This window comes from Chelonoidis abingdonii, chromosome 13 (assembly GCF_003597395.2).
Source record: "Chelonoidis abingdonii isolate Lonesome George chromosome 13, CheloAbing_2.0, whole genome shotgun sequence".
NCBI lineage: Eukaryota > Metazoa > Chordata > Testudines > Testudinidae > Chelonoidis > Chelonoidis abingdonii.
Genome location: NC_133781.1, coordinates 24701547 through 24715346, shown reverse-complemented (window position 1 = coordinate 24715346; position 13800 = coordinate 24701547). Strand labels below are relative to the sequence as shown.

General features: G+C 45.8%; 1 protein-coding gene across 2 annotated transcripts; it reads left to right on the top strand.

Moving 5' to 3' along the window:
• Positions 1–3280: 3280 nt before the first annotated feature.
• Positions 3281–13183, top strand: KPNA2 (karyopherin subunit alpha 2). Of its 2 annotated transcripts, none has more exons than XM_032794519.2 (11): positions 3281–3343; positions 4463–4595; positions 4699–4836; positions 5317–5405; positions 6028–6296; positions 8172–8266; positions 8374–8637; positions 10443–10676; positions 11041–11223; positions 12306–12455; positions 12575–13183. In XM_032794519.2, exons 2-11 carry the CDS (start codon positions 4521–4523, stop codon positions 12665–12667), a joined length of 1590 nt encoding a protein of 529 aa, XP_032650410.1. In that variant the 5' UTR covers positions 3281–3343; positions 4463–4520; the 3' UTR covers positions 12668–13183. The 2 variants fall into 2 exon arrangements, with proteins under 2 accessions (XP_032650410.1, XP_032650411.1); XM_032794520.2 differs by having other exon boundaries at positions 3298–3343; positions 4474–4595.
• The last annotated feature ends 617 nt before the right edge of the window (positions 13184–13800 follow it).

Here is a 13800-nt window from a genome sequence, read left to right as displayed (position 1 = left end):
AGTTCTGACTCCGCCCCTCCCCAGCCCTCGCAATCAACAAGGCGCGCTCAGGGCTTGTGCCTGGGCTCTGCCCTGCCGTTCGCGACACGCCCTTAGCCTGTCAGCGTCCCGCTGTTAGCCCCGCCCCGAAAACGCGCGGGGCTCAGTCGCGCGCAACGGCCGTTAAGTCCTCCCTCCCCACGCGCCCCGGTGGGCGGTGTCACTTCCATGCCGCCCTTTGTGTTCTGGCGCGGCCTTTGGACGCGCCCCTTCGAGCGCGTCCAGGACGTCGTGTCAGGCTTTCCTTTCCCGCGTCCTCCACAGCCGCCCTCTTCCCAGAGCCCCCTCCATCGTTAGTACTGCCACTGCCCTCTGCGCCCATATCCGTAAAGTAGCTCTCCCCTGATCTTAGCTCTGACAAGGTTGGGAGTTGAATCCTCCAAGAATTCTGGTCCCAGCCTTGTTGGGGTTACAAGGACTCTGCCACACAGGAAGTGGAAGAGAAGCCCTCATGGCCAAGCAGGCCCGGGGCCAGCTCCAGCGTTTTTGCCACGCCAAGCAGCGGAGATAAAAAAAAAAAAAGAAAAAACATGATTGGGAGCTCTACCGCTGCCACTTCTTCCTTCAGTGGCAGGTCTTTCCCTCCCTGCGGGACCCGCCGCCGAAGAGCCAGCCTTTCCATTGTTCCACCCCAAGCACCTGCTTGCTGCGCTGGTGCCTGGAGCCGGCCCTGGGCAGGCCTCTGGGTAAAGGAAGTGGGAGTGAGAACTCAGAGATCCTTTTGCCAGCCCATTTCGCCTGGGTAATTTATAATCCAGAAAAGTTCCCCACAACAGCGAGACCATTCTCCTGCTTACATTTGTTACATGAGAGTGAGCTGCTGTCAGTGTGTTCTCCCTTCAACTTTGGAATTTGCTCTATGCTTGGTTCTAAATAGCCCAAATTTATTTGATCTTTTCAGCATGCTGCAAAGCCCCTATTTTTGAGCTGATTTTTGAGAGAGTCTGCTGGTGGATCTCTTAGGAAACTAAGGTCTAGGATGTTTTGGATTTGGAATCTGGGGGCTGGAGCAGTATGTGAGGGTAGGTTGCTGGTCTTTTGATTTGATTTTTAGTATGTAAGGAGTGCATCTTCAATCAATTTGCTTTAAATCCCAGTAAAGAGCTGCTGGCACTTCTTTACGTCCAGCAGCCCTCTGATTAGGAGCCTGAGTCTTGGTTTTGGCAAGAGCAGGAAGGAAGGCACAAAGGGTACGTCTTTGGGTATGTCTAGACTGGAATAAAAGATTCACAGCAGTGCCGTGGTTGGCCCAGGTCAGCTGACTCAGGCTCGGGCTGTGGGGCTAAACACTGCTGTGCAGACATTCCAGTTCGGGGTGGAGCCTGGACTCTGAGACTCTCTGCCTTCACAGGGTCCCAGAGTCTGGGCTCCAGCCCGAACCTGAACATCTGCACAGCAATTTTACAGCCCCACAGCCCAAGCCCCAAGAGCCCAAGTCAGCTGACACAAGCCAGACGCATGTATTTAATTGATGCGTAGATGTACCCTACATTGCAATGTAAATCCAGGGTTAATAGAACTCAAGTTAGCAGACCCTGGTTTGTTTAACCTAGGTCTTGAGTGTCTATACTCATCTGTAACCCCAAGCTAGGAATTGTTGAACCTTGGGGCCCAACCTGGGGCTACGTTACATTACACTGCATTACATAGTCCCGGGTCCAATCACCCATATTGCAGATTTCCTAGTGCCTTCCCAAAATGTGACTGCTGTCACCCTTTCTTCATTATGAAGTGTGGGAAAATCTGACTGTCCACCAAACTTGACTGTCCAGAGGACAAAGGAAGTCAGCCCATGGGATTGTGTGATACTTCTGGAGGATTCCCAGAGCAAGAGTCCAGTGGGATTGTGTCTACACTGCCAAGCAATAGGGCTTGAACCTTAGGTCCTGGCTACTGTGGCCAGGTGCCTGCTTTTTTACCAGAAAGTCCAGTCGAAAAGGGGACCTGACAGTGTCCAGTCACAGTGGGTGGGGAAGGCAGGGAGGTGCCAGATCATCACCAGCGCAGCTCCTACTCAGTGGGGGCTGCCTCCTACCTGCATCAGGCAGCTGCAGCTCCTAACCCTGGCTCTGCAGGCAAGTCCTTGCTGACCTGGGAGGGGAAGAGCAGTGAGCAGTAGGGAGAGTGGGGAAGAGGACTGAACAGGGGGTGGGACCTCTGGGAAGAGTCGGGGCAAGGAGGAAGAGGCAGAGTGGGGGAGGTTCTGGAACTCCTGCTAAATATTACAAAGTTGGCAACTGTAGTCCCAGTTTGACTGAGTCTCAGATGCTCCACCCCTATGTGGTCCTTGGTTTGACCTCTGGATTAGCATGATTTGTGTGTAGACAGAAAGGGGGTAGGCTTGAGGCTGAGTTTGAACACTGGGCTTACAGTGCCATGTAGACCAGGGATTCTCAAACTGGGGGTCAGGACCCCTGAAGAGGTTGTGAGGTTATTACATGGGGGGTCGTAAGCTGTCATCTTCCACCCCAAACCCTGCTTTGCCTCCTGCATTTATAATAGTGTTAAATATGTTAAAAGTATAAGTTATAAGGGGTGGGTCAGACTCAGAGGCTTGCTAAGTGGAAGGGGTCACCAGTACAAAAGTTTGAGAACCACTGGGGTAGACACCCAAAGCGTGCAGCAGTCCTAGGTGGGGAGGGGTTTGGTCATGCTATAGGGCATGTGACTATTGACAAGCCCACAGTGAAAGTCCATGCACTCCTGACCCAGTAGGGAGGAAGGTAAGACAAATGACTTCCTGCTTCAGGCTTCGCAACCTCCCTGCTCAGGTCTACTGAAAGCTGCGGCTTTTGGCATATTTTTGGACCCTTTAAGTCCCCATAACAAAAACAGGTCCCTAAGAGGACAACAAATCCTAGCATCCCATGCTCCACCTTCCTTCAAGATGACAAGGAACAAGGCCAAGCATTGGGTGCTGGAAACTGTAGTCTCCTTCGTGCTGCGTGACGCTAGGTGGCGCATCGGGTGCTGGGATCGCTAATCTTGCAGCCACGAGCGGCGCATTGTAAACTCTGTGACGTGTAATCATCTCTCCCCGGGATCCCGGCGGGGTTCTCGCGAGATCAGTGGTCCGTCCCCCCCACCTCCACCTCGCGAGAACAGCTTGTTTTTCAAATTGACCAATGACTATGTTGCTTTGGCTCGAATTGACCAATAAGAGAGCGAAGACGCGGGAAATTTAAATCCCGCCAGGGGCGGGGTCAGGGAAGAAGGGGCGGGGACAGCGGCAACGTGTTCGCTGGTGGCCTAGGCGAGTCAGTCAGTGTGGCAGCAGCTGTAGAGACGGGAGGCGGTTTCTGTTGTAAGTGGGGGTCTCGCGCGCTGCGTCCGGGAGACGGTGGGGGGATGGAAGAAAAGGGATGGAGAGGGGGGAGTTCTGGGGGGGCTGGAGTAATAGGGGTGAAATGAGGTTGGGGAGTTTCTATGGGGTATTTAGGTGTGGGGGAAGGGCGGCGGTCTGGGGCTATATGGGCTTGTGAGGGGACAAGAGGCTGGGCTGGGTGCGGTTCTGAGGTTGTATGGGGCGCGGGGGGTGGTCTAGAGCTGTAGAGGGTGAAATGAAGTGGGGTAGTTCCTATGTGGTGTTTATATAGCGGGATGGGGGAATGTACGAACCCCACCCTCCATTGCTTATTACAGGGGGCTAATGTGGTTTCTGTCCTGCTGGAGTGTGGATGGGTGGGGGATTTCTAGATTGCAGCTCTCCCGGGGAAGGCACTGACTGGGTTATTGGCTTATTTTGAATCGGATGATATGTTCTTGACCGTGTGACTGTAGCTGCTTCTCTGTGTTGGTTTGGGGCTTGACTCCCTGTAGCCTACATAAGGAACTGCGCTCTGCACCCCGTTATAAATGTAGTGGCTGCACTGTGTTTGGGATGTGTCTGCAAAATGGCTATCTCCATTTAAAAGGCCATTATCAACTTTAACTCACTTTACGGAACTGACTGGGTTTCAAGTTAGCTGCTGGTTCTACATCTACCTGCCCCCCAGTCAGGTTACCAACCTATGTGTTTCTAATTTCACTTCTGTTTTTTTCCTGGGGTGGGGGAATAACAAACTTTCTTGTTGCTATGCCTGAACGACCAATGTTATTTGCAGAAATAATTAATCTGACTATGCACTGAGGGCTGTAAGAAACCTAAATAGAAAATACATAATTTTTTGTTTATTCCTAGTAAATTTAGGTGTCATCTGTAATACTAGCAAGCTTTTTTTAAAAAAACAAACCATCCCTTGCTGATTTTTTTTAACTTAACAATGGCCTTTTTCAAATCAGAGACGATGCTAGTTATTTAGTTTTTAGATGGAATTATCTGCAATCTGGACGTAGTTCTTTATCTTTAACCCCAATCTTGATTTCATGTGCATGTCTTAATCTGAAATCTTTTTGGCTAAAATAAATTAATTGCTAATCTCAGATCTGTTTCAGGTCTATCCCTTTAATTGGTATTGTCTGAAATCTGACTCCTGTAAAAGATGTCTACCAATGAGAATGCTAGTGCAGCAGTTGCCCGTCTGAACAGATTCAAGAATAAGGGAAAAGACACTACAGTGAGTATCTGATTATCAGTTGGAGTCTGTGTGTTTAAGCATAATTTAGCCCTTTAAAAAGAGAAGTACAGTTCATCACGAATGCACATTTTGCCCCTCTCAGGAAATGAGGAGGCGGCGGATTGAAGTCAATGTGGAACTGAGGAAAGCCAAGAAAGATGATCAGATGCTTAAAAGAAGAAATGTCAGTACTCTCCCAGATGATGCCACTTCACCTCTTCAGGAAAACCGGAACAATCAGGTAACTAAGTCCCCAACACAGTGAGATCAGGAGGGGTTTTCCCCTTATGCTGGGTTGTGGTTTCTTCCATCAGTGGATATGTTCCTATGTATGTCTGTGGTGCTGTATAATTGTTACCAACTGTAACTGTCCTGTATAACCTCAGACTGAAGGAACAAAAAGATACAGTACAGCTATGCTTTGTCTACAGTGGGAACATGGTTTTAAACACAATTATCTACTCTAATGCTAAGTGTCTTTAATAACATTAATTAAAATTAATGTTAGCGCACCTAACAACTAGCTTTCCCAATGTAGACAAAACTATGGCTGACCTAAGGATTGGGAGTCCCATTATAATTGCACGATGCTCAAAGTATTGTGCGTTTAACAGATGCTTTCTCATAGCACTGTGCCTTGCGGTCTAAGGGAGCTTTTTCTTCCTATATAGACACACATTCTTACCAACATAGTCTTAACAACTTTCTATTTTTCATGCAGGCCACTGCACACTGGTCTGTTGAGGAAATTGTCAAAGGAATTAACAGTAACAATTTGGAGCTTCAGTTGCAGGCAACTCAGGCTGCCAGGTAAGAACCTTCAAGGTCCAAGTTTATCCAACTCTTCTATGTGGCTGGGGATAGAGGGGTTCAGCTAATCAGAGCACAGGTGTCAGACACAGCAAATACTTGTTCAAAGCCTAGTTCTATGTAAATATTGCTAACCCTTCTATAATCTGCTCTTTGGCAAGTAAACATTTTGGAATTGACACTTTAGTCAGCGTGGAGAGTAGGGCCAAATGGAATTATAACCTAGCATCATGTATAAACATGTAAGCTAGCAGAAAGATCTCACATGGCATTTGTGCAGCCTCTGGCAGCTGCTGCTATCTCTTCATTAGAATATACCTCTTGAGCAGCTCAGATGCATTATTACTGTTGCAGCAGCAGGAAGCTAAGCTTCATTTCAGTCACTGAACAAAACCTCTAAAGAAATTTGCCCAAAAGCAATTTTGTTAACATTTTAAAGCTTCCTAGCTAGCTCGTGTTCAGCTGACTTGTTGTCTGTCTGAACATCAGTACATTTTGCTGCTTTCCCTTTTGAAAGTTTTATTTTTTTTATATTTTAAGACGTGAATCTCAGAATAATTAAACTGTCCTAAAGATTTTAGTGGACTAAAATAATGCTTCCTTATTTTTATTTCTTCCTTAGGAAACTCTTGTCCAGAGAGAAGCAGCCCCCCATTGACCATATAATCCGGGCTGGTTTGATTCCAAAATTCGTCTCCTTTTTGGGTAGAGCAGACTGTAGCCCTATTCAATTTGAATCTGCTTGGGCGCTTACCAACATTGCTTCTGGCACATCGGAGCAAACCAAGGCTGTAGTGGATGGTGGGGCTATACCAGCCTTTATATCCCTGTTGGCTTCGCCCCATACTCACATCAGTGAACAGGCCGTGTGGGCTTTAGGAAACATTGCAGGTATATCAGTGTGATGTATGACCATTGTTTTCAGCCCTACTTCCTTATATACAAGGCAAAGAGAGAGCCATTGGGGCCAGATTTTCAAAATAGTGTAGTTTCCATTTACCTAGCAAGCAGAGCTCTCTTGCAAATCTGGCCCCACCCCCAATGTCATTTAGCATATAACAACCTGAACTCCCACATGGAGATGGTCACAAATAACTCCTTGTCTTTTGGCTAAGTACAGTATTCCATACAACTTCTATCAAAACCTGGCAATCTGTAAATTCCATTTGACACAACACTTCCATATTTCACTACTATCTTAATATAGTAGCTACTTCTCTTTTCAATACAGTCTGAGTAAACTCTGCTTTTTCTTGAAACAAGTGTGTTTTTTGGGGCGTGGCAGGAGGAAGTGAGTCTGATACTGAGGAACTTTCAGGTGTTTGTCTGCAATCTGCCTGGTTATAGTCAGTCCAGTCTAGTTCTTGAATTCTAAGTTAATAAATTCAGACACAGCGAGGGTAAAATAGTGATTCAGATGATCGCTGGAGCAATTATTTTAGTACTTGAATCCTAGAAATGGCTGTTAAAATATTGCATGGCTTAGGCAGTGAATTTCTGGGTTACCTCTGTCTTCTGCACAGTCTCAAAACCTTAACTGAGGCTGAAGTCATTTCTCTTGACCTCTAAAATCTTAAACTAGCCATAGCATGGCAGCTAGGAACTGTGGTTCTCAACCATGAGAGATGAGAATTCCAAAGTACTTCATAGTTTGCGTAAGACACCATCAGGCATCTTAAAAAAATAAAAATCCTTGCTCAGGAATGGACTACAGGAACTCATCAACAGCATTAAGTTCACTCTAGTTTTCATGCACAGTGCATTTATGTCTGACAATGTAGGGATATGTTAGGGTCCAAGAGTTTTTACTGAAATAAAAGCAAGAATGTTTCTATAAACCTGTTCTAGTGCTACAGTGTGACTGCTTACTACATGTGGAGAGGGGAGGAAAGGGTCTGACAAAATAACCATTCAGTAAAAAACACTTCAAGACTTTGAATCAAATTGTGAGCTAAAGATTTTAGTCTCTGAGAGAGGATTGAAATAACCTTGACACTAACTAATAGGTGCTTTAGAATATTTTTAATATAAGGCAGGGGTCCCCAATGCAGTGCTCTCGCCTACTGGCCACCGGACAAGCAGCCACTGAGAAGTGTTGCCATCAAAATGCTGCTGAGAAGCATCAACACCAAGAAGCGTCGCTGCTGAAATGCCGACGCCTCTTGATGATGCTACTGCTTGGCTGCGTTTCGGCGTCTGCTTGTCAGGTGGCCATGCTCCTCGGCAGCTAGTTGTCCGGTGCCCACCACACGGAAAGGTTGAGGACGGACCACTGATCTCAGGGGTAGTAACAAACGAATTCAGCTAGAAGTATCTTAAAATTCCCACTTAGCATAACTCTCATTTACGTATTTACTCTAGAATTTCCTTCAGACAGAATGAATGTTCCAGGTTCAGTGCTGGGTCAAATGCATTTTGTTGGAAGGGTGTGGGGTTGGGTTAGGTTCCTATTAGAACTAGGGAGGGTGAGGGAGAAAACTCTTACTTAATTCTGAGTTTTGTGAAAATTTGTTACCAAACCTACATCTTAAGCCACATTTGAAAATATCAGATCAGGAAGTCCATGTCTTTAGGAAAAAAAACATGCATTCCCAGTGGCTTATCACTAATAGCAGTTCTCCCTTCATTCACCAATGCTTCTGCTTCTTAATCAGTATCAGCATTTAATGATTCACTAAACCAAGGAAGAGACACTGTTTTATACACAGCGTACTGTTAGGTTAGGAGTTTCCTCTTCCTGACATAGATATTTCTTCTGGCTTTCAGGTGATGGTTCAGCCTACAGAGACCTAGTTATTAAGTACGGTGCTATTGATCCATTGTTGGCTCTACTTGCTGTGCCTGATATATCTTCTCTAGCAGTAAGTGTGCGTCACAAATGAAATCACAGCAGAAGCACCAAACTATTATAAATCACTAAAACTCCCAGCTGAACAGGGGCTAACCACAAGTGTGTTACTTTTTGCAGTCTGGATACTTGCGCAATCTTACCTGGACCCTCTCAAACCTGTGTCGCAATAAGAATCCTGCACCACCCATAGAAGCCATTGAGCAGATCCTGCCTACCCTAGTTCGTCTATTGCACCATGATGACCGTGAGGTCTTGGCAGATACCTGCTGGGCAATCTCTTACCTTACTGATGGTTCTAATGATAGAATTGAAGTAGTAGTGAAAACTGGACTGGTGCCACAGCTTGTGAAGCTCCTGGGATGTGGTGAACTGCCAATAATGGTAAGATGGTAGTGCATAGAAATTACTTTAGCATGTATTTGTCTTACTCCTGTCTGAGTTGTTTATGAAGAAAACAAAAGAGCAGTGGCTTTCAAATCTTGTTAGCCATTTCATGTTGTCAAAAGGAGACCCATAACACATACTTCAGGTGATCCATGAGTAGATATAAGCTTAACTACTAGATGGTCTTTCCTGGGACCTCACATGAATGACCTATGCAGCTAACAAGCTTCTTTCCTCAGTAACTTTAATAGCTTGACAATGTCTAATGACGTCACACTGGTCTCGATTTCACTTATGAATCGTGACCTGAAGAAGAGCTCTGTGTAAGCTTGAAAGCTTGTCTTGCACCAATAAAAAAATACTACTTCACCTATCATGTCTCTTATTGTGAATCATGAGTAAGTCCCTACCAAAATCATGGTCCATTTTGGTGAGTTTCACAGATAGGATTTTAAAAATTATAAATTTAATGATTTCACTCATTGAAATTTCAGGGTTGTAATTGTAGGGGTCCTGACCCAAAAAGGAGTTATGGGGGGGGTGGCCAGGTTGGGGAGGTTGCAGTACTGCTACCTTTCTGTGTTGCTGTGGTGGTGGTGCTGCCTTCAGCATTGGGTAGCTGGAAAGCAGTGGCTGCTGGCCAAGATCCCAGCTCTGAAGGCAGATCTGCCCCCAGCAACAGCACGGAAGTAAGGGTGGCATGGTATGGTATTGCCATCCTTAATTCTGTGCTACTACCAGCAGAGCTAGGCCCTCAGTCAGCAGCTGCCTCTCTCTGGCCAACTATCTCTGAAGGTAGTGCAGAAGTAAGGGTGGCAATACTGCGACTATGCCCCCCCACCCTTCCCCGTAACTCCCTTTTGGGTCAGGACCCCCAATTTGAGAGATACTGGACTCCCCTGTGAAATCTGTATGGGGTAAAAGGACACACAAGGCCAGTTTTCATAAGAGGAGACCAGATTTCACAGCCATGGAAAAACACATTACAGACTGTGACTTTGGTAGGGCCCTGATCATGAGGCATGGATAATGACTATCAAAGATACTCCTTGAGACCTAGTAACTTTTCTCAATCAACTAGTTTGAATTACCAATGGCTTCAGTCCACAACACAGATCTGAAGCTTGGCATTCTAATGGCAGTGCTTGGCAATGGAATCTGTTAAAGGCGCATGGAATCTTAAAACTTAGCTCAATATGGCTAGAGCCTGGGTTCTAGGAGTCCAGCTTGAGTCTTCCTCCCATCTCTAGTACTTGTGATATGGATATTGTGCTAAAACCATATCTTCTCCACCTCAGTTTACCTTCTGTATAACAGCTGTAATATGTAGACCACTTCAGGTTTCTCAGATGAGAGGTATCCTAGTGGTTTATTCTACAGCAGCCCACTTAATAACTGCAGGGGATAAAGCAGAAGAGCTTCTGGTGGTGATGGTCTGTTTCTGAGGTGCACTACTAGTGGAACTTAGGGTATGTCTTTTACCTGCCGGCTTGGCGGGCAGCGATCGATCCAGCGGCGGTTGATTTATCACATCTAGTCTAAATGCGATAAATCGACGACACCACCCTACCCCACCCCTCTCAAGTGCCATCCCGTCAACTCCTGTACTCCAGCTTGGCGAGAGGCACAGGTAGTCGATGGGGGAGTGGCAGCAGTCAACTCACTGCAGTGAAGACACCACAGAAAGTCTATCTAAGTATGTGGACTAAGTGCATAACTTAGATTGATTTCCCCCTCCCCCCAGTGTAGACCAGGCCTTAGTGATATGTACTAAACTCATCATTTTGCAATGTCTCTTTCAGACTCCATCATTAAGAGCTATAGGAAACATTGTCACTGGCACAGATGACCAAACACAGATTGTTATTGAATCAGGGGCACTAACTGTCTTTCCAAGCCTGCTCTCTCACCACAAAAATAACATCCAAAAAGAAGCAGCGTGGACCATGTCCAACATCACCGCTGGTCGTCGGGACCAGATCCAGCAAGTTGTGGATCATGGGCTTGTTCCATATCTCATTGGAATTCTGAAAAAGGTAAAAATCCAGTGTCCTCCACAATAAGATTCTGCAATCAAGTGCCAAAATTCAGGCCTTGCATATGGAAACATGTTCCCCTTCAGGGTGCTGTTGACTGTAATTTACTGTAGGATTAAGATAACCACTCTTCAGAGTTGAAGTTATTCTGGGCAAGTTTGCTGTGTGTAAAAAAAGGAGGCATTAAATGTGCTCTCTGTATGTTAATCATTTTTGGCAAAAACTTCAGCGCTGAACTTCATATACTTTAATTGCATGCTCAAACAAGCACTTGGATATCTTTAATGTAGACCTCATTGATCTACTAGTCATTGCTTTCTTATAACTGTTCATACTGAAGTACGTCGCTCTTATTTTAAAACAGGGAGACTTCAAATCACAAAAAGAAGCTGTATGGGCTGTGACCAACTACACAAGTGGTGGAACAATTGATCAGATTGTGTACCTTGTTCAGGCTGGTGTCGTAGAACCTTTACTGAACCTGTTGTCAGCCAAGGACAGCAAAACTGTACTAGTTATTCTGGATGCTATTACTAATATCTTCTTGGTAAGTAAACCAAGGATTGTCCATTGTTGGTAGGATGATCTGTAACAAATATTTCTCCAATAGTCGATGACTGAAGGGGAGCCTCCTACTGCAGACACTTCCCACCATGTTTCATTCAATATTAGTTACCTACTTCTGGGCATTGTTGCTGTCTATAGAGTTCAGCCACGGTATCTTGTACCTTAGTATTCAGTAGCCAAGAGCCATGGCCTTGTTCATAACCAGTCACTTTCACTGATTCTAAAAATGGCCGTGTAGCGATGCAGACTCACCCCTGTGGCGCCTCCTGCTGGTCTCTCAGGGAATTAGCTTGATTTCCAGCCCGGAGCCTCCTCTTCAGGCTGCTGATCCACTACTGCTTGGTCCCCTTGTCCCTTTCTGGACTCTGGTGCCATGTTAGCAGGGGTGCTGCCCCCTGGCAGTAACCGCTTTCTCTCAGGGTCTCCCCTCCCTGGGAAATCCCCACCCACTATCCCCACCTCGCCTCAGTATCAGGCTACTGCCAATCATCATCTAGCCCCTACGCTCTGGGGCAGACTGCAGTATCAGCCTACTCATCACTGGCAAGGTTGGGTTTGGATATGCTGCCTTTGCCTACTCCTGGGCTGCCCTCTGCAATCCCCAGTACTTGTTGGCCTTGTTGTAGGCCGCAGCCTGGGGCTTTCTGGGCTGGAGCTCCCCAGCTCCTCTGCCTTTCCCCAGCCCTGCTCCACTCAGGTATCCTGTCTCTAGCTCCCTGCAGCCAGGCCCTTCTCCCTCTACAAGCAGGAGGAGTCTGCCTGGGTCTCTGGCTCATAGCTTCTTATAGGGGCCAGCTGGCCCCGATGGGGCATGGCCCCAGCTAAGCCTACTTTCCCCCAATCAGCCCAGGCTTCTTGCCCCAGTCACAGCCCTCTCCTGGACTGTTTTAAGCCCTGAAGGGCAGGAGCGGGTAACCACCCCACTACAGGCCATTATATGCTCCAAGCAGGGACAAATCATCCATCCCTCTTACAAAGTTAGTCATTGTGGTAAATGTGTGGTGTTGCAGTACGTAAGCAAACCTCTCGAAGCATTAACCTTGTATGGCTGATACTTTGCAGGCTGCTGAGAAGATCGGCGAGAATGAAAGACTCTGTCTCATGATTGAAGAGTGTGGAGGCCTAGACAAAATTGAAGCTCTCCAGTCCCATGAAAATGAACTGGTGTACAAGGCCTCCTCAAGCCTGATTGAGAAGTACTTCTCAGCAGAGGTAAGTAACTGAAGGATTGAAACATAGGTTTTGACACTCTCTCCATCTCAACACAACCAAGTGTTTTAAAGCTTGAAATATTAATACCCATTTCAAACCTCTTTTTCCATCTCTTTTAGGAAGAGGAAGACCAAAATGTTGTGCCAGACTCTACTGTTGATAGCTACACTTTCCAGATTCAGGGAAGTACTCCTGACACTTTCAACTTCTAGACTTTTCATACATTCCAGCCAGCTTCAAAAATCTCTGGGTTACCCATCTGAGTACTGCCTTCTATTTGTCTTAATGTCTCTACTTATCTTTTTTTACTGTTTTTATGTGACTTGTAATGTAGCACTTTGTATATCTGAAGCATACTTGAACAGTTCAAAACAGTGTACATACTGTGTGAATTACTTCTGTAAATCTCGATCTTTCTACCGGAGTCTTGAAGTACACATGTAAATACTCTTCTACTTCCATACTTTTTTGGCTCTTATTGTGATTTCAGTGCAGGGCTGTGCTAATATAGCCTTCATGCTGTTTGGGATAAGGGAAGTATTGGTTTCTTGATGTCACATCTATGTACATGTGAAGAATTTGGAGGCTTAACAAATCATGCTCTTCTCTCAGAGCAGGAGCCACTGCCATGCACTCTATGCCCAATCACAGTGAAATCATCAACAAACTGAACTGAGTTTTAAAGAGAATTGGTGTTCAGAACTTAATAAAATGGTATCGGAACACAATGTGAACTGTCAAAATCTTTATTTTTAAAGGAAGATGTGGCAAACCAGATGTATTTACAATTTGTCGTCGTTTGCACTTCTGTTAATCAACCAGTTCCTCATTCTTAGTGGCTGGGTAGAGGAATGAGTTCCTAACCCAGTAGCTGAGTGCAAGTCTAAATTGTGTAAGTGTTTTTTGTTTTGTTTTTTTCCCTGAAGCCAGGGCACTTACTCTTCAAGCCTCAGATATGCCTAACTTTGAATCCTAGACAGACACAGCTGACATATCACTGCATAATGGGGAGCGGTTATAACACTGCTTCCTTGTTTGCTGCTACTCATACAGTTGTCCAGTACCACCCCTCGACAGCCTCTGATAACACTCATGAATATATTGAGATTCTAGATATTAACAGGCATGTCTACGCTACCCTGCAGTTCAGACTATGTTGATGTGATAGCAGTTGCACCAAAGTGCCGCTTCGTAACTCCCTCTTGTCTATTTTGTGAGCATGAGCTTAAAGGTTCCTAGTTTGCCCTAATGTGGTCCTATTTGAAGAGACATGCCGTAAGTCTTTGACTCCTCATTAAGAAAGGATGTTGAAGGAATGGCAGCCTGTGATCAGATGCCTACCAAA

Bases quoted from the DNA above. Each gene is read 5' to 3' on its own strand.
- KPNA2 (XM_032794519.2), top strand. From the start codon at position 4,521: ATGTCTACCAATGAGAATGCTAGTGCAGCAGTTGCCCGTCTGAACAGA. The intron at 4,837-5,316 runs GTAACTAAGTCC...TTTTTCATGCAG, and splicing joins AGGAAAACCGGAACAATCAG to GCCACTGCACACTGGTCTGT. The intron at 5,406-6,027 runs GTAAGAACCTTC...TTTCTTCCTTAG, and splicing joins CAGGCAACTCAGGCTGCCAG to GAAACTCTTGTCCAGAGAGA.